Source organism: Diabrotica virgifera, chromosome 7, assembly GCF_917563875.1.
Source record: "Diabrotica virgifera virgifera chromosome 7, PGI_DIABVI_V3a".
In the NCBI taxonomy this organism is placed as follows: domain Eukaryota; kingdom Metazoa; phylum Arthropoda; class Insecta; order Coleoptera; family Chrysomelidae; genus Diabrotica; species Diabrotica virgifera.
Window position 1 is genome coordinate 75,343,250 of NC_065449.1, and position 26,688 is coordinate 75,369,937.

A 26,688-nucleotide genomic window follows, 5' to 3' on the forward strand; every position below is an offset into this window, starting at 1 on the left:
ATACACATTTAGAAAGAAAAACAACTGTCCTAGGACAATTAGGGACAAAGTTAGCCCCCCCATTTATTTAATTCACATGTTTTTACAAAATAATTTTGCAATATTTATAATTATTTTTTTGTAATTTTTTCAATTGAATTAATACTGTAAATTTCCTTCTTCCATAAACTATCCAAAGTATTACTGTAGCTTCATCATTTTCTGACTTACAGTGTTGCAAAAAAAATAAATTTGGGATAAACAAATTAAATAACTTTTAAACTATTTGACCAATTTCTTCGAAATTTAGGGTATGAATTAAGCACCATAAGTTTCAGCATTCCGTGTAATAAGAAGGTTCTAAGTTAATTTTTACATAAGTTATAAATATTTATAAAAACTCAAAATTTATGATTTATTTTGCAATTTTCTAAGTAACCAATAAGGACAGACATATTAAGCAAACGCCATATTGAAGTTTTTTATACCGTTTATGAGTTTATTACTCTCAAATTTGTTTAAACTGACTATTTTCTTAGTAATAGACGAAAAAAGCGAAAATTTACCGTTTTTTGATCTTCATTTGTTTATAACTATGTATATCATCAAAATCGGCTGCAGGAAATATATAGGTTATTATTATAGATGTTCATATTACTCAAAAAATTTGGTTTCGGCCTGGAGGGGGTTGTGTCACCAACAGGCTATTTTTTTTTTCCTTATTTCTCTGAACTATTAATAGAATTCGAAATAATATCATTATTTTTTGTCAAATAATAAACCAGTCGGACATTAATTATATTGATTTTCGAAAATACTGACAACTGTCTGGCAACGATTTTACATTAAAAACCCTCATTTTCATCGTCAATTCGTATCTAGATTTCTGATATTCTACAATAATCACCATTTTTCAGTGAATATTTTTACAAAACATAAACAATTATCACTGATTATAATTACACAATAAAACAATACTTTGAAATTAACAGTGATTCTTGAAATAAATATAATGCATTTTTATTTTGTTTCCTTTTAGGAAAAAGTTGGAAGGAATATTAGAAACGCTGCGAGGAAGATCTTACCAAAATGTGGAAATATCGGAATATCCTATCAGGGCGGCAAATATTCACCCATAATATGTAATAAGAACAAAGTAAAACGTAATTAGACCGTAAGAGAAACATTTAAAAATAAGTTAATTTAGTAAATTTGTTGTGTTCCTATAGTTTAAAAAAATAAATTTATATTTAAGCGTATAATCCTATGATTTATTGCTAACTATGCATCCATTTTTGAATATCTCCTGCAAGTGTAGGCCTACACCGGCGCCCATACAAAAATTTTCACGGGGGGCAGACGTGAAGATGTTGCACATTATATTCTATATACTTTGGATAATCATATATAGTTTACAGCTACAGCACCCAAAAAGCTAGGGGGGCCACGGCCCCCCGTGCCCATGGCATGGACGCTCATAAGCCTGGATCAAGCGTATCAAAAAAATTTGATTAATAGCAAGCTGAAAATTTGTTAATAGCTTAACAGTGTCTAGTCGGACAAACTTTGATGAAGGGGAACACTGGAACAGGGGAAGTTTTAATTGTAGAACAGGTTACAGGTTTCGAACGTCAGACTAGGAAAACGTCCCATGTATTTTGTCGGACGGAACTTCCAATTGATTTGTTACCCTTTCATTAAACTCTCATGCGCAACTGCCATTTATCACCAACACAGTGGCGGCTCGTGACCTCAGAATGCGGGTAGGCTACACATACACTTCGGGTAGGCGACAAAAAATATCCTACAGTTTGTAATACATTTTGAGCCGTCTTGCAATACTAAATGTAATCTATGAGCGCAACAATGTGTAAAAATTGCTTTTGGAGCATCTACTTTAATTTTTGATTGTAATCCGTTTAAAGAGCCAGCCATTACACTTGCACCATCGTAAAATTCAGCAATTAATTTATTTTTGTAATCATATGGCTCAAGCACGTTTGAAATTAAACTATATAGAGCGTCTGCAGATCTATTATCGCTAACATCAAAAAACCCTGAAAATCTTTCTGTTACCTGACCAACTTTGTTAACAAAACGGATTGTTAAAGTACACTGTGATTTTTCGGTTATATCAGTAGTATCGTCAGCTAGTATAGAAAAAAATTGACTTTCATTAATTTCTGTTGAAATTTCATTTTTTACGTAATCGGCAAGACAACCTATTAAATCATTTTGTATTGTTTTTGACAAACCCGTGAACACCCCTTCTATTTTTTAACATGATCCTGGATTTCCTGATCGCGTTTAACTACTAAATTAAAAATTTCTTTAAAATTACCCATGTTTAAAGAATTATGGCTCTCATCACGACCGCGAAATGTAAGTTCTTGTTTTGCTAAAAGAATTGTAACATCAATTTCTTCAACTTCTTCAATCTTTCTTAACTTCTTCATTATATATCTTATTAGAGAGAGAAATATGTCCAGCGAAAGCACTGTCAGTAGTTTGTTTATTTTTTTCTAACCGTTTTAAATCTAAGCAATTGTTTAAATGTTCTTTCGAAGATTCATGTTTTTTTACACTAGCTGATAAATTTTTCAAATCTGAATATCCCTGACTCACCCAAACATTTTGCATCAAATTTGAGAGCAACAGACAAGGCCAACAGAAAAGTGAATTTTTAAAATAACTTCCGCTTAGCCATTTATGATTTTCATACCATATTGTTTTAAACGATCTCGAAAATGGTTGATTGTCTTTTGTCTTATCTGTGGATAAAATTGTTAAATTTTGTAAAGGCCGGCCCATTGAAATAATTACTAATCTTTCTTGATTTTGGCGCCTTGAAAAAGGCGTCTCGATCAAACTGCATATTACATCGTTTAAAATATTCATATTCGATGACTAAAGTTTTTCCACCAATAAAACTAACACACCTACGTTTCAACAACGTCAAATATTACTTATTTTATTTATGTATCAAATAATAATTTACTATTCGAATAAATTGATAAGTTAACAATTAACCTCGCTTTAAATTTTTAATTATCCATATAATCTAATAACACATTATTCAGTTTTCATAAACAAATTTCAATTGTCCCACCTAGTTTTATTCATTACTTAACCTACTAATAACAGCCAAAATCAAAAAACAATTATTTTAAAACAGTTTCACAAGACACAAGAGAAGCAACTGATAAAATTTTGTAGGTCCGGCTATAAGACTCTGTGCCTATCCGCCCGTTCAAAATCGTAGAATACGGTCGCTACGAGCAGACCTGCAGCAGGCCTGCTCGCGTAAACAGAGAGAGATCGCACGTCAATTCGGTGTTGGCGTCGTTCTATTTCAGGCTACGTTCCCGAGTGCCTGACCAAGGAGAATATAGAATCTATACAGTACTACTGATACTACAAGGAGCGTACAATAATTATAACTACGGAGAAAATTTTTTGGATATTTTTAAAAATAATTTGGAAAATTTTTGCTATTTTATTGTAGATATTGTGTCAAAATTTATAAATTACAATTTTGAAATAAGTAATTTATATTAATAATTTATATTATTGTACTACATTTGAAGAGGGTAGGCGGCGCCTACCTTGCCTACCCCGACGGGCCGCCCCTGCACCAACATAATTCCTGTCATTTGAAATGTTCTACTTGTCGGACTTATTAAAACGCCCAATATATTTGTTGGACAAAGTTTTTCACATATTATATAAAGTTTGCTATTGAATAAACATAAAAACTATCTTCTAGTTTTCATAATCATAAACTTGCCAGGATGACACGTTCCACAATTAAAATCACGTTCAACAATTAAAAGTTCCCCTGTTCCATTGTTCCCATATATCAAAGTTTATCCGACTAGACACCGTTAATCTATTAACAAATTTTCAGCTTGCTATTAATCAACTTTTTTTTGGCACGCGTAGTGATGTAAGAAGAGAATATTCTCTTGACTGTTGCTGCGTCTTTAATCGTGCTAAGATGATACATAAAAAAGAAAAATTAAAAATGGAAAATGTGGATAGAGCTTTTCTAAGTAAACGCAAAACAATGAGTAATTTAACTATGGAAATAATTCTTAGACAATTGTTTGTTTAAGAATTTTACATGAATGTCAAAAAGTGATTTCGAACTTTTAATAAATATGATAGGCCAAGAATAGAGAAGAAAGATCAAACATGAGAAACGCAATACCAATCTCAACAAGATAACCAATTGTTATTTATATATACTAACAGTTTTAGTTTAATGTATTTATTCAGGGTGCACTACTCTTGCATTTGTCTCATAGTTCCAGAAGTATGCCAAGTTCCACAAATCTGTATGTACTCCATTAATAAACCTTATTGTGATTTCATTTAACCACGTATTCATCTTTTCTTTGTATGTTTTGACAAAACCAAATTAAATTTCAACAGAGTACAGGAAATAAAGAAGAAATACAGAGCAACATGCAAAATTTTCCACAACAGTTCGACTTTATTGGCAACGCATCAGGCACTGCAATAGTGTTCAAATACCAGTAATATTTCGGCCACATGGCTCAGCCAAACGGCGATATTTTCATTAGATGGCTGATGGCTGTAATGTTGCCAGAAACATACCAAATATATATTGCTTCAAAAACTAGCCCGTCTAAATGCGCCTTTAGACGTAGACCAATCCATGACTGAGCTGGCGACTCGTGAAAAATAAAATCCCACAACTTCTCATCAGTACACTGAAATGCAGAATGTAGATGACCAGGATGATTTTCTGATTAAATCACCACATCCATTACTTGCATTATTTGTTGTAAAGAGAAAACTTTCATTTTTTTATCAAATAAATTTTGTGTTCTCTGTTGTTTTTGTATTTTGTTTATATAAAAGAACATTGTTGTTTAGTCTCATAATTTTGTATATAATTTAATGATTTTTAATACCCTATTTCATCTTCAACCATATCCCTGCTAGGGTTCATTCTCAGAAAATTCTCCCTATCGAGAATATTCTCGAGAATATTCCCGAGAGTATTCTCTGATTTTTCATTCTCGAGAATTTTCCAACACTAGGTACGCGGTATCCAGGGCTATACACACGTCTTCATACTTTGCGCCCAACTTATCTACTTCATTAATTAGTTAACTTGGAGTCTTAGAAATGGAAATTTATAAATTAGTCTGTCAGAGTACAAGTTAAAAGGTTACTAGGAGAAACAACTTTCTCCGGACAAACGGTATCACCATGGCATTAAATGAAACATGTAGAATAAGTACCGGCTGGCTGTATGAAATCTACTCTTTATCCCTAGTCAGCCCTAGTGTACCGTTAAACTGGATCCGCATCACCACTCACCAGATGCTCAGCGGGAGGGGGTACTACCCATTCGTATATATTTATTCTGAAGAATTTTTTTCCCAAAACTTCATCATTTTTGTTTTTTTTTTTTTTAGTCTTTAATTATTTATAACTGGGAGACAATTAACTTTTTTATGCCTCTATATTCAGAATGATACAATAAACCTAAATGCATATATCTGGGCCAAACAAATTGATTTTTAGAATTTGTTTCAAAAAAAATTTTTTAAATAAGTTAGGCCCATGGGCGACCTCCCGTTATCCTAGGTGAGCGACGGAAAACGACGCGACGCGATGCGATTCGATGCGATACGATGCGACCAGTAATTCACGCGATGTGTGGCTTATGTAGTGTCGCATCGCGTCGCTTTCCATCGCTTAATCTACGACAAACGTCACGATGTCAATTCATTCCTATTATTGGAAGTATATATAAGTATGGGGAAGTATACGGCAGTGTTACTCGAAAATTCATATTTTAAATACTTACCTTTAAAAAATACCACAAACGAAGAAGAAAGACAACAAATATCATATATTTAGAGCGAAATAAATTTGGAGAGTTTCATCATTTATATTCGAAATTAAGAAATAATCCACGTTGGTTTAAAGAGTATTGTGGCTTATTACCAAGCACGTTTGATTATATTATTGCAGCTGTTAAACCCAGTATTCAACTGTCAGTACGTAATTTTCAAAAACCAATTTCTATTGAGGAGAGGCTGTTACTGACTTTAAGGTATGTTAATGATAAAACACTGGTACTATATAGTTACTATTAATTTTTATTTATTTAATAAACTATTGCGTAGCACAATTTAAATTGAAAAAAGCAATGGTGCTTGACGAAGTCTGGGATGATGATGATGATTAAGGTTGCGAAGTCTGGGATGATGATGATTGTGGTTGTGGCTCGAATTTTGCTAATTCATTGAAAAGAATTTCTTGTACGTTTGTCCGAAACAGAAGTTTATTTAGTGGCGGCAATGTTTTTAAATATGGTGATATAGATTTGAACCAATTCAGATCATCGTCATCCTGAACGTCCATGTCCTTCTTTAACAACTTAATTTTCTCTCTCTCAAGATTCATAAATACTTCTGAAATATCAGTGGGGTTTCTCTTCTTTTTTTCAACAGCAGCTTCAAATTGATTATGACGGATTTGTGGACGCGACGTACCAACTGACTGGTTAATCTGGGACATTCCAGGTGTTAAATTATCATTTTCAGTTGGTTCCGTGGCATCTTGTTCTAGAGCAAATTGACCTTCAGTAGCATGGGCGACCGAATTGCTGTCATCTTCATGTTGTGTTTCAGTTTGATTTTTTGTAATAGTATCTGTATTACCCGATACTACTGTGGAATCTGACAAAACGGACATAATTGTGTCATCGTCAAGCATATCAGTTTCATCTAAAAATATCCTAGGAACGCTTGTGGCACTTGCACGTGGCTTTATAACTACTTCTAAAAATTTCATTGCCTCAAAATATGGCCAATCACCCCTGTACTCCCCCCCCCCCCCACCATTTTCAGCGTCAGCACCAGATCGTCTTTTAGGGATTTTTTTCAATTCTCTAGCAAAAGAATGACGTAGATTTTTCCACTTTTTTGGGCATCTGCACCTGTAATAGAAAAAAATACTAATAGAGATTTATTTTAGGTACTTGGTAACTGGTCCGCCATTTAGAAAACTAGCATTTGGTTTTCTCATATCTAGAACAGCAGTAGCCAATATTGTAAAACAAGTTTGCGTTACTATATGGGAGACTTTAGTGCAAAAACACATGCCAGTACCAACAGAGGACAAATTTCTGCATATAGCTAATGATTTTTGGCAGAAGTGGCAATTTCCAAACTGCATTGGTTGCATAGATGGGAAGCATATCCGCATTAAGAAACCGAAAAAAAGCGGTTCCATGTATTACAATTACAAAGGATTTTTTTCCATTATTTTATTAGCCATTACAGACGCCAATTACAAATTTATTATGGTTGACATTGGTGCTTATGGTAAATATAATGATGCCGGAGTATTTGATACAGGTTTGTTCCGTCGTGCGATTGAATGTGGAAAAATAAAAGTACCCGCAAAAAATTTTTTGCCAAATTCCAATATTAAAGCTCCGTTCGTATGGCTTGGCGACTCTGCATTTCCGTTAAAAACTTATCTCTTAAAACCACTTCCAGACGCAAACACTGTTCCGGGAGATGATAAAGACCGTTTTAATTACAGATTGTCACGTGCCAGAATGGTTGTGGAGTGCTCTTTGGATCTATAGCGTCAAAATTTGGAATACTTAGCAGACCTATAGCTACTGATGTCGATAATTCAATTCACATTGTAAAAGCTATAACTATAATTCATAACATTGCACGTGACCTTGAAGCTCCCTCTAATCAAACTTCATACTCAACTACTTTTCAGAGACAACAATCTCTTCGAAGATCACGGCGTTATAATGCCTCAACAAGAGAAGCTTTGCAGACAAGAGATTTATTTTTAAAATTTTTTAAACACAACTAGATAAGTTAGTGGATTTCATCTTTATTACGAATATTAGTTAAACTTTCAATTATGTACTTACTAGTGCACCCAAGTCCATCAGCAACACGCTTCCAAGCTCTTCTTGCCAATAAACGATTTCTGTAATCTTTATATTTTTTATTCCACAATAGTTTTTGTTCTCGCACTGCATTAATAAGGAGTTCTAGATCCATGTTTTTATAAAACTAGGACACTACTATTTGCTTTATAAATTCACTTCTTCACTCACAATGTGTCGTGTCCAACGAACTGTCAATACTGACATACTGTCGTGTCTCGTCGCGAACAAAAAAAATTCGCATTTCGTCGCGTCTTGTCGTAGACTGATTAACCCTAAAACGTAGGCCACACACATATACAACCATTTACTTGATATTTTCGCGTCGCGTCGCGTCGTGTCGCGTTGTCGCGTTTGTCGCTCACGTAGGACAACGGGTTAGGGCCGATTTCTCATATCGAGTTCAACTCAAGTTTAACCTGAACTTCTAGTGAACTACAGTTCACACTTCACACGATTTTGGTCAAAATCGTCTTTCTCAATTCCCGTTCACACGATTTTGGTGGTTTAAACTGCGTTCAATTTGAACGCCGAAATTCAAGCGCTCATGGACCCAGTTCAGATGATTTCAGAGATTGCGTATGCGTAGTATTGTCATAAAACACTGTCACTAAATTTGTCAAAATCTGTTTGTCATCATTCGTTAAGGGGAGGGGTACGTAGTTTGGGCTCTAATGTTATTTAAATGGGATTCATTTTTTTTTTCAAATCCTGAGAAAACTAATAAGTATTTTTGAAAAATTTAAACGCAGAATGAAAAATTACGTTCTTATCGAGAGCAGAAAGTCCTTGAAAACTTTTATAATGTTTAGTTTAATAAGTTTAACTGTAATACAGGGGTGAAAAATTAAGAGAAAATGTAGTGTGATTTTTAATTTCAAACATCTGGTTCAAAAGAAACTTTTTATTTATTCTAAGGGACTTTCATTCCTCGATAATAATTTAGTCTTTCATTCTGCGTTTAATTTTTTTTAAATATTCATTAGTTTTTTCAGGATTTGAAAAAAATGGACACCATGTCCGTGGTGATATTTTCCAAATCGAACATTCGCTATCTTTTTCATACAACGCACTGAGTCAAATAGAATGACAAGACAGTGGCCATTTTAAATATTTGACATGGCATCGGGAATATTTTGAGTTGTTGATTAAATAATATTGATAGTGTATTTGATAAATAATTGAATTAAGACGTGAACTTAATAAAAAGTAAATTGTTTGTTACTTATGGACCATCCAAGCAGAGACTTGACCAGGATATATTATTTGATCCAATTATTTTGTTGTTAAAGATGTTCAAAATTGTAAGCGTTCCATAGTAACAATATATTATTAAAAAATCACTTTAACGCTTTTCTTATTTTCTCGATTGAGTATTGGTTTTTAGGGTACAGTATATAAATTATTACAATAACTGAATATATATAATTAGTGAAAAAATTCTCATATATATTAATTGAATTAATAATTTGCAATTATACATGTAACAGTTATCCAAGAACATTCAAATCCATCTCCTTAAAGTAAATGATGACATTGTCAAGTAGTTATGTTTACATATCCATACCAGTGAGAATTTTACTACACGTAATTTACCGTGTAAAGACAGAAAAAGTAGGGATAGCCGTAAAATATTTGCGAATTATATACCGATGGCCTTAAATATATAGCTAAGCATTACGATAACATTATTTGTATTTTTGTTCGATTTATTAATAATTATTAAAATGGCTGTTTGACTATAAATACGTAAATATACTGTTATTCAGAGATAGCATAAAAAAGATCATACAAAATGGCGATAATTTGACCTTTTGCCACCTATTGGCATTTCCTGAAATCTATTATGGTCTATTTTTAAACCAAGAGGACTAATTCAAATTTACCACGTCATAATGCTTGTTTGTAATTGGTCCAACCTCAGACCAGTTTACTCCACTGTTATGAAATTTTGACACTAGTGACATTTATAAAATTTTGAGACAACTGGCATTTCATAGGTTAATTCAGTTATATCGGCGATTTTTGTGTTTTCTGCATTATTCCTTTAATTTTTACACTTTTAGCCCACTTTTATTGGGACCGTGCAAGTTCAGCAAAGCGACCTCTATTTCTACGCTCTGTACTTTTATTCGCACTTTTAATTATATTGGCCAATTATATTAGTCCTGGTTGCTGGATAATTGTCAAGGCCATAGTCCAAAAAAATAATAAGAAGAAAAAATAAGATGCAGGTTATGTTGTGCAAACGTAAACAATTGTATGTAGTAAATAAAATTAGTTATTAAAATGCAGTACTGCAAGCAAAATACAATTAATTAAATTTACCTTTATATAATAATTGCATATCGTATCAATATTGTGGAGCAATATATATAATTTTTCTGCTTCAATGACAGAAGGTATGAAATATACGTCAATTTGACAATTTCAATTGACAATACCAATTATTTAAGATAGTTGCAATATTTCTCCGCGACTCGCGCACGATCGTTTCTCGTTTCCCTTCCAAGTACTTGCACACCGCGAGTACTCTTTAGCGACGTATTAGTATAATATAATATGTATGGATTACCGTCGAAGGCCGATATGATTTGTTTAAAAACAAACCATAGTATCAGCGATATTTGCATTGCCAACAAACATTCAGGCGTAGAACGTGAACTGCCAATGAGAATTGCATTTCCTGACATAACCGAAGTTCAAGGCTGAACCTCAGTCAATTGAACTATTCTTGTGAGAAATCGGCCCTTAGAAATTTAATTCTGACATAATTGGCTTGAATCTAATGACTGACCTAAAGCACATTCACTTTTTATATTTTATATTTGTCATTCAAGTCCAATTTATTATCTTTAATTCAATTCTGCTATCAAACATATGATTGTCGTGTCTATGATTGAAATGTCTTTAATGATTGTAAGTAGGTAATAAAGTTTTACCTCATCGAAACATTTTGTAAAGTGTATTATTGTCAATGTTTATGGTCTCAAGAAATAAGTTAATATTGTCAATGAAATAACAAATACCGTCATTGCGACGTGATCGCATTATGATATGTTAATAAAAATGCTGCTATTGTTTTTAAGTATAATATTATCACTATCAAACCTTGTTAACTAAAACAATAGGTTTAGTATATGTGTGGAAATATTGTATTTTACGCTTATCTTTTTTTCAAATATAAACGGAGGTAGCCTAATACTAATTAACTCATAGCCGATTTGGATAGGATAACTCACTGACATCAAAAATGAAGATTTCTTTTATTCTTATTTTTGCTATTATACTTATATTAACTCTTACTGGTGAAATTGAAGCCAAAAAATTTTGGAAAAAAGTGGTAAGTTTGTTTAGAATTCACAAATATTTATTTTAAGGATATTTTTATTAGGGATTAGCAATTATGTTACCATTGTTTAAAAAGGGCTGGTTGGTCAAACGCAATGGATAAACTTGTTTGATTCACAAATTCACATAAATAATATTATTTGTTTTAATATTTTTTAAATTACATATTTTACTATTTTTATTAGGAATTAGCAATAATTTTACCATTGTTTATAAAGGGATAGATGCTCAACGCAATGAATAAATTTGTTTGATTCAAATTGAGAGAGTCACCAGATGTCACCACCATTTCTGTCAGGGTTGCAATGTCACGCTAATTAACTACGATAAATCCAAAATGCATAGACACCAAGTAGGGGAGTGCAATTAGAACGAAAATATGCATTGTTTCGGAAAAATTCAAACAAGCTTATATTTTTCTAAAACTTTTTTATTAGTTCATATAAATGTTAGAGTAAAAAGTTCTACTCGCAGATTGGGCCGCTAATTGTTTATTAATTGTTTAAACAATAACAATATTTTTGTATAAATAATTTTAAAAATATCATTAAATTCATCATTTTACTTTCATCAAACATGTTTCTATTTTGTTTTTGATTATGCTGAATACGAATATGGCATTTCAATTTGAAAATTCTTATACAGTAGCTCTTATACATAGTATGTCTGCCTAGCTAGGAACCACATGGAAAACTTTTTTATTATCAATTTTACGAAAAAAAGTTATTCTTCATAAAATGCTCTGGATAGTCAACAATCTAAAACTCAACCATCAGATATAAAATTTTATCAATTTTATACGAGTTATGTCGAAAATATTAATTTCGTTAAAGAGCAAAGTAACTTTATATTCCAGAATATTAAAAAATGCTATTATGAAAAGTTGTTTGAAATTAAAAACTATGTTTAAATATACAATTACATCATTCTAATTATAAAAAAAATTAATCTTTCTTAAATTACGGATACTCATCATCATTTTATTACAATTATGATAACTATTTTATTATCACTTTTACGAAAAAAAGTTATTCTTCATAAAATGCTCTCTCTGGTCTAAAATCTAAGATACAATCATCAGATATCAAACTTTTTTAATTTTATACGAGGTATGTAAAAAATATGAATTTTTCTTAAGATTTAAGTGCCTTTATTATTCACAATATTTTAATTAGAAGGATGTAGTTGAACACTAAAACAATTTTTTTAATTCCAAACAACTTTTCTTAATAAAAATATTCGATATTGTGAAATGTAAAGGTACTTTACTCTTGAGTGAAATTCATATTTTTTGACATACCACGTATAAAATTAATTAAATTTGATATTTGATGATTTCATCTTAGAGTATATACGATGCAGAGTATTTTATAAGGAATAACTATTTTTCGTAAAACTGATAATAAAAAAGTTATCAATAGGTCCCAAGTTACGCAGACATACTGTATAAGAGCTACAAGAAATTTTTTTTGCTGAACATTTATTATTGTTGAAGCTTATTATTAAATGTATTTTAGGTAAGTTTTACAGAAAAAAGTTTTGATCACTTTGTATAAACATTTTTTAAGCTGGTAATTTTCGGTTTTTGTATTACATTTTTGTTATCTTACTTAATTTTCTCAAAAAGAAATAGTTTATTTCATTTCTAAAGTAAAATTATTCAGTGGATTTTAAATATTACATCCTAAGCTTTAATAAAGCACTTATAAATCTCTAATAGATCTGTTCAAACTTGAGTAATACCGTCTTAAAATGGTGGTAATTCTATAAAACTACGAAGATTTCAAAAATTACATTTTTTGAGATATCATATCATTAGAATTAAATTTTTGAGATTTTTTTTTGAATAAAACTTCATTTAGTAAGATGACTGAAAGGTAAGCTGTGCAAAATTGAGAGTTTTATAAGAAAAATTGTATTAGTTACACATTTTTAAATAATTTTCAAATAAAATTCATGTAAGGCTCATTTTCCGCCCACACCGTACTTATGCCCATACATTTTATTTCTTTTTATTATTACCATAAGATAGCTTAATTACTCTTCTTTCATGTTCAATTTGTAAAATTTCATTTGATCCATTAGTTAAAGAATTACATTAAAATAACTCAACTGTGCACTTCGCCGTACGCTAGTTTACAGTGCGCCAATGTTTGTGACAAGAGTGACTTTACCGTTATAAATAAAAAATTATAGAAGATACAGATTTAATTTTAGAAAATTCTTTATATAAAGTTTTTTTTGTAAAATTTTCTGAATTTTTCAACGGTCAAGTTAGTTTTTTTTTTAATTTATATTTTCGGAGGTATTTAAAAAAACATCTAATTTCGTAGTTCATTTGTTTAATAAAAACTGAAGCACCCACTTCTCGAGTAGAACTTTTTGATATGTTGTTTATTAAACATTTCTTAATGAAATTACAAAAAGTTCTATCTTGTTTGATTTTTTCCGAAGTGAAAATCTATATGCACTCCCCTAAAGTTGGATAAGACCCTATTCATAACACACCAACTCTACATATATTAAGAAAAATAAATATATGGAAAAATATATTTAGAAATTGAATTAATAATGTCATGCTACTATACATTATACATAATAGCATGACATCATTAATTCAATTTCTAAATACACTCACCGGCACAAAATTCCGCCACCCAAAATTTTTGATAAGTTTGACAATCTATAACTTTATTATTTGTACTCCGATTTTCAATATTCTTGCATCAGTTTGTAGGTACATGTATTCGTCTCGTTTGTTGATATTCCGGTAACAAATTTTTGCTTAGATGGCATTGTACCGGGTGTCCCTATAAGAATGGCTTTCGGCCATATCTCAGGAACCGTTTATACTACAGCTTTGGGAAAAAAACTTTATAACAAAAGTTGCCTCAAAAAAGCCTGGAAATTATTTTCATAATTGTAAGTCCTCCGCTAGGGGGCGTAATTGAATATCAAAAATTAAAAAATCGAAATATTACAAAATTTGCCTAATGAAAGGGCACTGGAAATCCGATCATCGTATTCTTCATAAAATTCTGCGCATATTTCATTTCACAAGTTTAAGTCTACCTGTGCAAATAAGAGGTGGGGGTGAGTGGGAACCTTGTTATGAAAAAATCGCTGTAAGTCCGGTTCTGCTTAATCGATTTTTGCAAAATTAGTCGTGTTGAAAACAGCTCTTTTTCATTAATGTAATAGTTATAATTTGGAAACAGCCTATTATGTAATATGCCGGCTAGAAGGCGCTATTTATTTTTTTTTATAAATCTAGTTTTCCGTGGAAAATATTAAATACTAGTATGTATTTTTTTTCCTGTATTACAAAATTAGACCAAATTAGCAACAGAATACCGAAAACCGCATGTCGATACCTTTTTTATATCTCGAGATATCTTAAGGAACGTGTAAATGTTAAACATAACTGTTGCTGTCATAATATAAGTGGAAATATATAGAAGCAAGTAGTGTCCTTTGGAAAAAAACAAAGAAACATTTTCCAGATGTCACCGCATATAACAAATCAAAACAAAATAAGACAAATAACACTATAAAATATAACCAAAAAAAAGTATGTGTACTTTTCCTTATGTGAACTTCCGAAAGTCTGCGCATCTTTCTCTTACAGAAGCGTATTATCAGACGAATTTTTGACATAAATTACCGTGAGAGTTGTCGGAAAGTTTTCAGAAAAAAAAGAATTCTTACGGTACCTTCCGTGTATATATATAAACTGTTAACTTTTATTTTCCAGAAGGTTGAACTGTTTAAGAAAAATAGCGATATTTATTCACACTTCACGAGGAACTGTGACAAAATTCGTTTGATGAAATGTAACCATGCCGGTTTTAAAAAATCCCCTCACTATACTGGCCCTTCTCTATATAATAGACTACCGCTAAATATAAAAAATCAAAATAACTTAAGAAAATTCCAAAAAGAGCTGAAAGAGTTTTTGTTGAATAATGCATTTTACTCCTTGGAGGAATTCATCCAAGAGACAGCTGGGTAGTCGCGGATATGAAACTATTGTATTATTTCTGCTTTTTTGTATTTTAAGTGTGCAAGTGATTTGTGTAATTTTTATACTTTATTATGTAATATTTATTATGTAATTCTATATTGACTTACCTTCATACATGCATGACACAAAAGTGAATAAATTATTTATTTATTTATTTATTATTATACAAAAAAAATTATACATCTATTATTATGATTTTAACCAAAAAAATATATTTTAAACTGTTTAATTGTATTTTTATTTAAATATTAAACTAATTTTATTACTTAAAATAATATCAAAAATTAAAAATACCGTTAATACGTAGAATCGTACAAAATGTTAAATGTTAAAATGTTAAAAAAATTATGTTTTACTAATTTGACACATAATTTGACACATGATGACTTTTTGAAGTTAATATTTCTAATCGTTATATTTTTCCCATAGCACACTACTTGTTTCCATTTTGACTTTCTTAAATTAGTTTACCGGTGACAATAACAGTTATGTATTTATCTTAGTTGAGAATAGGATAATTAGTATTAAAATATAATGAAATAAAAATTAAGAATTTGTGTAGAAAATCTGACGTTTTTACATGTTCTATGATTCATCGAGAGAAAAGCAAATGCGCGGAGGCAACAATTCATAAAAATTTACATATTAACGCTATTTTTAAGTATTGGTATTATGTTAAGTATTAAGATTAGTGCAATATTCAAATAAAAATAATATTAAACTGTTTAAAATATATTTATTCCGTTAAAATCATAATAATAGAAGTATAACTTCTTACGCGCGTGCAAAGTACACACACTATTTTTTGATATATTTTATAGTGTTATTTGTCTTATTGTTGTTTTGATTCATTATATACGGTGACATCTGGACAATGTTTCTTTGTTTATTTCCATAGCACACTACTTGCTTCTATATATTTCCACTTATATGACAGCAACAGTTATGTTTAAAATTTACACGTTTCTTAAGATATCTCGAGATAGAAAAAAGGTATCGACATGCGGTTTTCGGTATTCTGTTGCTAATTTGATCTTATTTTGTAATGCAGGAAAAAAATACATACTTGTATTTAATATTTTCCAAAGAAAACTAGATTTCTAAAAAAACATAAATAGAGCCTCCTAGCCGGCATATTACGTAATAGGCTGTTTCGAAATTATAACTTTTACATTGACGAAAAAGAGCTGTTTTCAACAAGACCAAGTTTGCAAAAATCGATTAAGCAGAACCGGACTTCCAGCGATTTTTTCATAACAAGGTTCCCACTCACCCCCACCTCTTATTTGCACAGGTAAACTTAAACTTGTGAAATAAAATATGCGCAGAATTTTATGAAGAATACGATGATCGTATTTCCAGTGCCCTTTCATTAGGCAAATTTTGTAATATTTCGATTTTTTTAATTTTTGATATTCAATTACGCCCTCTAGCGGAGGACTTACAATTATGAAAATAATTTCCAGGCTTTTCTCGAGGCAACTTTTGTTACAAAATTTTTTTTCCTAAAGCTGTAGTATAAACGGTTTCTGAGATATGGCCGAGAGCCATTCTTATTGGGACACCCGGTACAGGGTTGAATGGAAGCGTTGTTTTTCTCCTAAGTTTAAAAAATTCTGTGGAAAAATCTGGAGGGCCGATTTTGTTTCATACTCCTTTTGTATTATCCTGGAGGTATCACTAAGGTTTCGTTTTTTGAATTATCTGAATATCCCTTTTGTTGTAAGAGCTGTAAATAAAAACACTGCTTTGAAGGTTTATTTATTTAAACATATCAAACGAACTAAAATTAACAAAACAAAATTAACAACAAAACACAACAATTCAATAGCAGGTATGTCCACCTCTTGCAGCAACGACTGCTCGAAATATGTTTAGTATCAAATGATGTGTTATACTTTCCTGGGGAATAGCCCGATATTCCTCTACCAGGGCCATAACTGTACCAAATATTCTGGAGACCTAGGATGACGGCAAATAGTTTTTTTAATTCATCCCATAAATGCTCAATAGGATTGAGATCTGGGCTGCATGCGTGTCATTCTAATCTTATCAATCTAACTTTTATTTATAAGCCAATCAGTGTTTTTATTTACAAAAAATGATACAGCTCTTACAAGAAAAGAGATATTCGGATAATTCAAAAAACAAAATTTTAGTGATGCCTCCGGGATAATATGACAGGACTATGAGAGAAAATCAGCTATTCCATTTTTCCACAGAATTTTTTAAAATTAGGAGAAAATACAACCCTTCCATTCACCCTTGTATAATGCCATGCAAGCAAAAGTTTTTTGTTGCCGGAATAATACCAACAGATGTCAATATATGTATCTACAAACTGGTGCAAGAATCTTAAAAATCGGAGCACAAATAATAAAGTTATAAATTATCAAACTTAATAAAAAATTTTGGGTGGCGGAATTTTGTGCCGGTGAGTGTATATTCTTCCATATATTTTTTTTAATATGTATGCGAGTTGATGTGTTGAAGATAGATGATATGTATATATATATAACCGGTTCTATAGCGTTCTACGCCTTCCGGTACCCAATCGCCAAGCCTGTCGATCTAGCCAGTCATTTTCTTGAAGATTTCTTTCTGACATGGCTTTTGTAATTCCTTGTTTCCAGGAGGTCGGTGGCCTTCCTCTTTTCCGTTTTTTGATATGTATGAGTGATGATATGTATGAGTGATGAATAGGATCGTATAAAACTTGGTGTCTATGCATTTTGGATTTATCGTGGTTACGCGTGACGTTGCGACCCTGACAGAAATGGTGGTGACATCTGGTCACTGTCTCAATTAGAATCAAACAAATTTGTTCATTGCGTTGACCAACTATTCTTTTTTAAACAATGATTTTACTTTTAAATAAGTTTATTTTGTGGTTTCGATTTTTATTTCGAAAATCTACTAATTCTACTTTCGAAATTCTACTAATAATTTAATTTTATCGACTCATTCATATTGACAATGCAGTCATATACATTATAAGTGCATAGTGATGTAAGAAGAGAATATTCTCAAGAGAATATTCTCGAAAACGATAATATTCTCGAGAATATTCTCGGCCAGAAAATTCTCAGCGAGAATATTCTCGGGCAGAAAATTATTTTCGAGAATTTTCGATATTGGTTTTGCCAATTCACCTAGTATATTTTTTGCATCCCAAACATTATTATTCTTGACGCTCAAACACCTACTTGCCGCTCCGCTCATGAAATGATTTTTGTCGTTCACGCGATTTTAGATCAAATCCCCGAAAATCTGAGAAGCCGAGGGTGGGGAATCACATGAACCACTAGCTAGGGTGTTTACAGGCTTAGTATTTATTGTTTTGGTGCTATATTAACGTGCAAATCTTTAGAATGGATCGAAGTGAAGCACAATTTACTAAAAAACCTTAAACGCTCACCATACTACTCGCGAAGTCGATCGAAGTTCAGCGAGTACGAGAGTGTAGACAGGTTGTTCATGCGACTTTGCTGCATCTCGGCCTACTGTGCATTGCATTCTGTGGCGGTTTTTGAGACCAAGTCAAAGGAACCGAAGTCTTTATCGCCCGGCGTGAATGTGTTCCTCACGAAGTAGAATAAGTGTTTAGTGACAGGTACTTCGGACCTCGATGAACTAACTTCGCGAGAGTGAGGTGCTCGCGTGTAAAGGAATATATGGAATTACTGTAAAATTAAAAGTGTACAAGGTAAAACAAGTACTTTTGCAAATTTTTTTGATAGTCAATACATGAAAAATGCAACAATAATGACAAAACATTTAGTAAAATGTGTTAAATGTCCGGTGGGAGCGAGACAATTATTTGAAAAGGATCAACAGAAACATTCATCAACTGCTTTTCAGCCAACACAGTTGTTAGGTTCGTCCAATGACGGTAAGCATGCCTTCATCCAGTGCATCGACTGAAAGAAGTTTCAGTACTTATGGTTTTATCGACTCCTCTAAAAGAAACCGGCTTACTGGTGAACGGGCTGATAATGTAACTTTTATTGCTCACAATTTAAAATTGTTAGATGTAGACCAATCCATGACTGAGCTGGCGACTAATCAAAAACAAAATCCCACAACTTCTGATCAGTACTTTTAAATGCAGAATGTAGATGACCAGGATGAGCTAATGATAGAAATAGATTATTAATCTGAGTCCTCATCTTTTTCAGATTAGCTCACCACATCCACTATTTCCTGTTAGGAAAATTTCATTTTTTTATCAAATAAATTTTGTTTTCTGTTGTTTTTGTTTTTTCTTATATATAAAGAACACTGTTGTTTCGTCTCATAATTTTGTATATAATTTAATTATTTTTAATACCCTATTTCATCTTTAACAATATCCATAAGCGCGTCATAAGGTTCATCCTCAGAAAATTCTGCATATCCAGAATATTTTCCGATTTTTCATTCTCGAGAATTTTCCAACACTATAAGTGCATGAGTTTAAAATAATAGTGTCAATATTTTTGAGTTGTGTTCCTGGCACGAATTTATTTACACCCCTAAAAAATTTTTCATCTTGCCTCTTTTATCTCCCCCGTTTCCGTTCGTTTACTATACTTGATTATATACATACAGAGTGAGTTTTATGTATGGAAACCCTCAATTATCACGGATACAGCTTCTACGATTTTTAAAAATTTTGGCATTTAAGGGTTCTGTCATGCGACCGATATTGTGATGGTATTTACATTGTTGTCAGATCTCCCGTTTTGCTGTAAATGTAATGAACCTTCTTATTTTAAACGGAACACCCTGTATATTGTTTGCAGTTTGAAGTCTTTAAGAAATAGACTAAGTTTTCACTCTAATGGCATATCAAACAACATAATGCTATTCTACATCCCACCAGAATGAAAACAATGGTTACACCTTTCACAATGGTTACCTTCTCTGGTTACACCTCCAAGGCTTCTACAATTTGCAAGCCATACGGATGCTGAGACTAAGGAAGATGAGGGAATTCTACAATTTACAATTCACGTCCCATCTGCTCAGCGCGGTAAAGTTCCAACGAGAATGGTTCCCTTCATACTCCACACAGAGTAAATGTAAGTCAAAAATGAATAACCATTTTCAATTCGCTGTGTCTAGGTACACGCTAACGTGTACGCAAATAAAAAAGTTAGGTACACGCTTAAACGTCATCACGTCAGTGACGTCATTATTTAGCGTGTACTATGACTGGGTTTTTTGGTACACGCTAATTTGAGCCGCGTGAATGCTGTGGTATAAAGTATCTGTAAGTATCGCGAGTGTCAGAGTGTGGTTAGAATTTGTCTAATCGGGTTATGTTTACACTTTAATATTGATTTGTAAAGAGTTTCCTTATTTTTTACTTGTTGTGTTTTTTTTTAAATTAACTATATGGAGTGTGGACAATTATTTAGTTCTTTTAATGAGTTTAGCAACATTCTAAAACAGTATGAAAAAGATAAGAGACAAAAATTCGTGATTAACGGTAGCAGAAGTAATAAGATAAAATATACGGGGCGATTGATTAAATTAGTGTGATAAAGCTCAGTAGATCCGCTATAGTAATAGATAGCAATAAAAGTTATTATCAAAAATTTTAGCAAACTTTGAGCTTCATATTACAAAATTACTAAAATTAATTAGAATGTTACAGGGCGTTCGATAATATACTGGCGGACGAAACTTATGTTTTTTAAATGGAACACCCTATATTTTATTTTATGTTCGAAATCTTCTTAACTTCCATATCACAAAAATATAAAGGTTTATTATGTTATATACAGGATATTTACAAAGTTCAACTCCCTGTATAAATAAAAATAAACACCAAATAAACTGGTATAATTAACTTACATATAAAAATTATTTTAGCAGTATTTTGTATATATCATGTTAACTAATATTTATTTTGCTTAAGCTGAATATATACTTTTATATGCATATTGTTTTATTACAATTAAGTTTGAAACATCTGAATAGTTTTGCTTCCCTTCCCCTTCCCTTAATCAAAATATTTTCTATCAAACAAACAACAAACACTAAAAATATCAAAATAGCGTGTACCAAAATATAAAGTCACCGCGCACGCTTAATAATGACGTCACTGGCTTGATGAAGTTTAATTCGCGTGTACCTAACTTTTTTATTTGCGTACACGTTAGCGTGTACCTAGACACAGCGTTTTCAATTCCGTTGCAAAACAAAAATACAGCCGAACCATACTCTAGTCCAATCAGAGAGTGCCGCAAGCACCCCCACCGGTTTCGAAACTTATTAGTCTCTCATCAGCAGGCACATATGCTGCTCTCCCTGATCCAACCAAAACAAACCCCAGCGTGCAGTCCCGGATTGCAACGAACAAAATGGCATAGATGCCCTAGCGGCAACTGCTACCAAAAAGACTAAGTTTTCACTCTAATGGCATATAAAACAACATAATGCTATTCTACATCCCACCAGAATGGAAACAATTGGAACCTTCTCTAGTTACACCTCCGAGGCTTCTACAATTTGCAAGCCATAACGGATGCTGAGACTAAGGAAGATGAGGGAATTCTACAATTTACAATTCACGTCCCATCTGCTCAGCGCTGTAAAGTTCCAACGAGAATGGTTCCCTTCATACTCCACACAGAGTAAATGTAAATCAAAATTGAATAACCATTTTCAATTTCGTTGAAAAACGAAAATATAGCCGAACCATATCCGTACGGCTTGCAAATTGTAGAAGCCTCGGAGGTGTAACCAGAGAAGGTTCCCATTGTTTTCATTCTGGTGGGATGTAGAATAGCATTATGTTGTTTTATATGGCATTAGAGTGAAAACTTAGTCTTTTTGGTAGCAGTTGCCGCTAGGGCATCTATGCCATTTCGTTCGTTGCAATCCGGGACTGCACGCTGGGGTTTGTTTTGGTTGGATCAGGGAGAGCAGCATATGTGCCTCCTGATGAAAGACTAATAAGTTTCGAAACCGTTGGGGTGCTTGCGGCACTCTCTGATTTGACTAGAATATGGTTCGGCTGTATTTTCGTTTTGCAACGAAATTGAAAATGGTTATTCATTTTCTTTAAGAAATATTGATTATTTTTCATATAATATTCCTATACCTAAAAGCCAGTTCAATACAGTTCAATACAGTTCAATACAGTTGTTCAGAGCTGCAGCCAACAAAGTTAAGATTGCTGTGATGGTAGCCAACCTCCGATAGAAGACGGTACTGCAAGAAGAAGACCTAAAAGCCATAATTTCGGAGTTATTGCTACATTTACATTATCTTCGCTGAAGTTAAAATATTATATAGATGAGTAAACTCGTTTAATTTGAATAATATGAATAATTTACATCCTAATAATATCATAACATGACAAGATCTACTGTCAATAGATTAAAAAGTTTAACGAAATTGGTATCCAAATCATAGCACACAAAACCTACAGCAGCTGAAAACACATTCAGTAGTAGAAAATTAGGAATTTTAGAAAACCAGTAAAGGTGATTACAGTAGGTTCTCAAAATATCACCCGTTTACTTCAATACAACAAGTCATGCGATTTTTAAAACTGCAATACATTTTGCTACATCTCTGACTGCTCAATTCTTCCTATGTCTGTGGTAATCCTATCTTTGAATGTCTGAATATTGGCAGGTTTTCTTTTATAAACGATGTTTTTCAAGTGACCCCACAGGAAATAGTATAAAGGCAGGTTTCCATGTATCCAGTAACTGGCGCCAGTCGCACTGGAACGGCAGTGCTGGCATGATAGTGGCATCATGTAAACGCTTTTTTGCTCCAGTCCAGCGCTGTCAGCCAGCGCTGTCTAGAATAGAAAGCTTGTCTATTTTTCATGCCAGTGGCCCTCGTCCGTGTCCCCTTTAACCCCGTGCCAGTGGTTGTAGACACGTGTAAACACAGCGTTCCAGTCGCTGGCGCTGTCGTACCTGTGGTTTCAATGGCAGTATTAGGATTTTTAATAAGAGTGCCAGTGAGATTGGCGCCAGTTAGTGGATACGTGTAAACGAACCTATCCAGCGCTGTCTTATTCAAGCACTCGCATTCCAGTGACACTGGCGCCAGTTACTGGAGTCGTGTAAACATTACTTAAAGGATACATGTCGTGTGATCGCGGGGGCCATTCGATAAAATCACGCCTTCCAATCCATCTTCTGGGAAACACATTATTTAGGTATTGCCTCACTACACGCGCATAGTATTCTTGCTGCAGACAAATATTGTCGTTTGGGATATTTTTACTGTGTGAAAGTTTAGAATAATGCAATTTCTGTATTAAAATGTAATTGAAATTACATACTTGTATTTGGAAATAACCGAGCAAAATCAGGTAGAATAATATTTTCCAATAAATTTAAATACGCCGGACAATTTAAATTTCCCTCAATGAAAAGGAACCAATTATTTTGTCGCTAATTATTCCAGCCCATACATTAAGCTTTTCTGGATACTGTGTGTGACTTTCACGCATCCAACGAGGATTGTTACATGACCAGTACTGCAATTATGTCGATTTACGTTTCCATTAATTAAAAAAGTGGCCCCACCGCAAAACATAACACTACTTAAAAAAATTTGAATCATTTTGATTGTAACATTTTTCCATCGTTATGTCTGCAAACTGTTCATCATCATCTGGCTACTCTCAAACTAAGTTCATTTTGTATGAATGGAATTTATTTTCACGCAAAATTTTCATTACTGATATTTGCGAAATATCAAGTTCCCTGGTTATTTGTCTAGTACTTAAGTGTGGATCATCTTCTAACATGATACAAACATCTAAATATTTAAAATAAACGAAAAGATAGTTCAGATTTAATTACAGTACAGAGCGTCTACTATTAGCCTAATAAAATAAAAAAAAGTCAAAATGTAAATTTATACAGGTTAAAACAAATTTTATATCAAAGTTTAGGTGGGTACAAAAGATATTTTCAAGAAAGTATCCAAATCATACAAGGGGATCATTGTTTAAATAATTAAAAAGGGGTCATTTTTGCAAAAAAAATACTTTTTTAACTGCTGAGGTAATTCACTTATTAGTGAAGGTCTATGGGATTTTTTCTACAAAGGTGAAGAGAAAATCTTTCACATAAGACTTACTAAATTAAATTTGACCCCCTATTTATTTAAATAATTGTATATAAAGCTTTAAAAACAAATTTGCAAAAAAATATTTTTAGCGTTTTAAATAAGCACTATAAAATATCTTTTTTTACAGACTAAGTTGCAGTATGTTACCAGTATTAACCAAAAAAAAATTGGTCAAAAAATATTTAATATTTTTTGAGATATTGAGTTTGTTTATTAAATGTTACTATATTTTCAATTGCAAAAACGCGGTTGTTGCCAAAGAAATATTCAACTGCTTAAGATCTCATTATTTTTATTTTTACGTATATTTTCGATAAATGTATTGATAAATTCAAATTTCAATTAAACTTCCCCCTAAAATGGCATTTGAAAATTATTCAAATTTGTTTATAATTTGTCTTTTTAATAACGTCACAGGGATTAAGTATTTTGAAATGCCGTTTCGATAATTGGGTTCCTGGGAATTTTTTACTAATTAACAAAATTTTTTTGTCGTCTTTTCTTCTTCTTTTTTTTTTTCATGGAGTTATATTACTACGGGCCCTTTTAGAGTTAAATTTTATTAAGAATGTCGAATCTCTGAGTTGTAGATTCTAAATCTAAAAATATTAAGATTTAATTAAAATCTCATAAATAAAATGTGGCTACTTACTGAGTTACAGGGTGTTTTATTTAAAAATTTAAACATTATTTTTATCAAGTACTTTAAAACTATTTGACGTATCCTTATCATACTTGGCAGAAAGTTTAGCTGTTATACACCCTACTAAATTGTGATTAATAAACGTTTCTAGCTAGTGCCAGAGGCGTACGACAGGGTATAGTGAATGATTAACCCTTCCCAAATTCTACACCACTGAGTGAATTACTATTTTAGCGAAATTTTTCGATTCTCCAATACTTTGTATGTAAATAGCTTTATCGGTATCGATAAAGTCATCAGTTTAAGAGATATTGGAAGTTTAAAACGAATGAATGAATGAATCAAAATAACTATGCCGTTTCATCTTTAACGTCCTATATCTCGAAAAATAATGACTTAATCGTTACCAGTAAAGAGTATATTATTTACATAGAAAATATTAGAGAATCGAAAAATTTCGCTAAAATAGTAATTCCCTCAGTGGCGTAGAATTTGGGAAGGGTCAACCATTATTTATCCCCTGTCGTACGCCTCTGGTAGTAGCTAGAAACTTTTGTTTATCACAATTTAGTAGACTGTATAGTACCCACAATTTTTGCCAAGTATGATAAGGATACGTCAAATAGTTTGAATGTACTTGGTAAAAATAATTTTTAAATTTTTAAATAAAACACCCTGTAACTCAATAAGTAGCCACATTTTATTTAAGCGATTTTAGACCAATCTTAATATTTTAAGGTCTAGAATCTACAACTTAGAGATTCGACATTCTTAATGAAACTTAACCCTAAAAGGGCCCGTAGTAATATAACTCCAAGAAAAAAAAAGGAAGAGGAAAAAAGACAAAAAAATTTGTTAATTAGTGAAAAATTCCCAGGAATCCAATTATCGAAACGGTATTTCAAAATATTTAATCCCCGCGACGTTATTAAAAAAAATATAAACAAATTTGAATAATTTTCAAATTCCATTTTAGGGGGAGTTTAATTGAAATTTGAATTTATCAATACATTTATCGAAAATATACAAAAATATGAAAATAATAAGATTTAATACAGGTGAATATTTCTTTGCCAACAACCGCGTTTTTGCAATTGAAAATAGAGTAACATTTAATAAACAAATTCAATATATCAAAAAATATTAAATATTTTTGGACCAATTTTTTTTTATTAATACTGATAACATAGCGCAACTTCTCCTGTAAAATAAGATATTTTATAGTACTTATTTAAAACGCTAAAAATAATTTTTTGCAAATTTGTTTTTAAAGTTTTATGTATAATTATTTAAATAAATAGGCGGTCAAATTTAATTTTGTAAGTCTTATGTGAAGAATTTACCCTTTAACTTTGCAGAAAATAATCCTATACACCTTCATTAGTAATTGAATGACCTCAGCAGTTAAAAAAGTAAGTTTTTTTGCAAAAATGACCCCTTTTTAATTATTTAAACAATGATCCCCTTGTATGATTTGGATACTTTCTTGAAAATATCTTGTGTACCCACCTAAACTTTGATATAAAATTTGTTTAAACCTGTACGAATTTATATTTTGATTTACATGTAGTGTAATTTTATTTTACTAGACTATATGTGCTTATACGTGTTTCGGAATAACCGCTTCCTCATCGG

At 31.9% G+C, this 26,688-nt stretch overlaps 1 protein-coding gene across 1 annotated transcript in view; it reads left to right on the forward strand.

The window, feature by feature from the left end:
• The first annotated feature begins 11,097 nt into the window (after positions 1–11,097).
• Positions 11,098–26,688, forward strand: part of LOC126888277 (cecropin-B-like) — a 32,533-nt gene continuing 16,942 nt past the window's right edge. Inside the window, exon 1 of the mRNA XM_050656388.1 lies at positions 11,098–11,285. Coding sequence (XP_050512345.1) covers positions 11,196–11,285 — 90 coding nt within the window. The 5' untranslated portion in view covers positions 11,098–11,195. The remainder of the gene's footprint in view (positions 11,286–26,688) is intronic.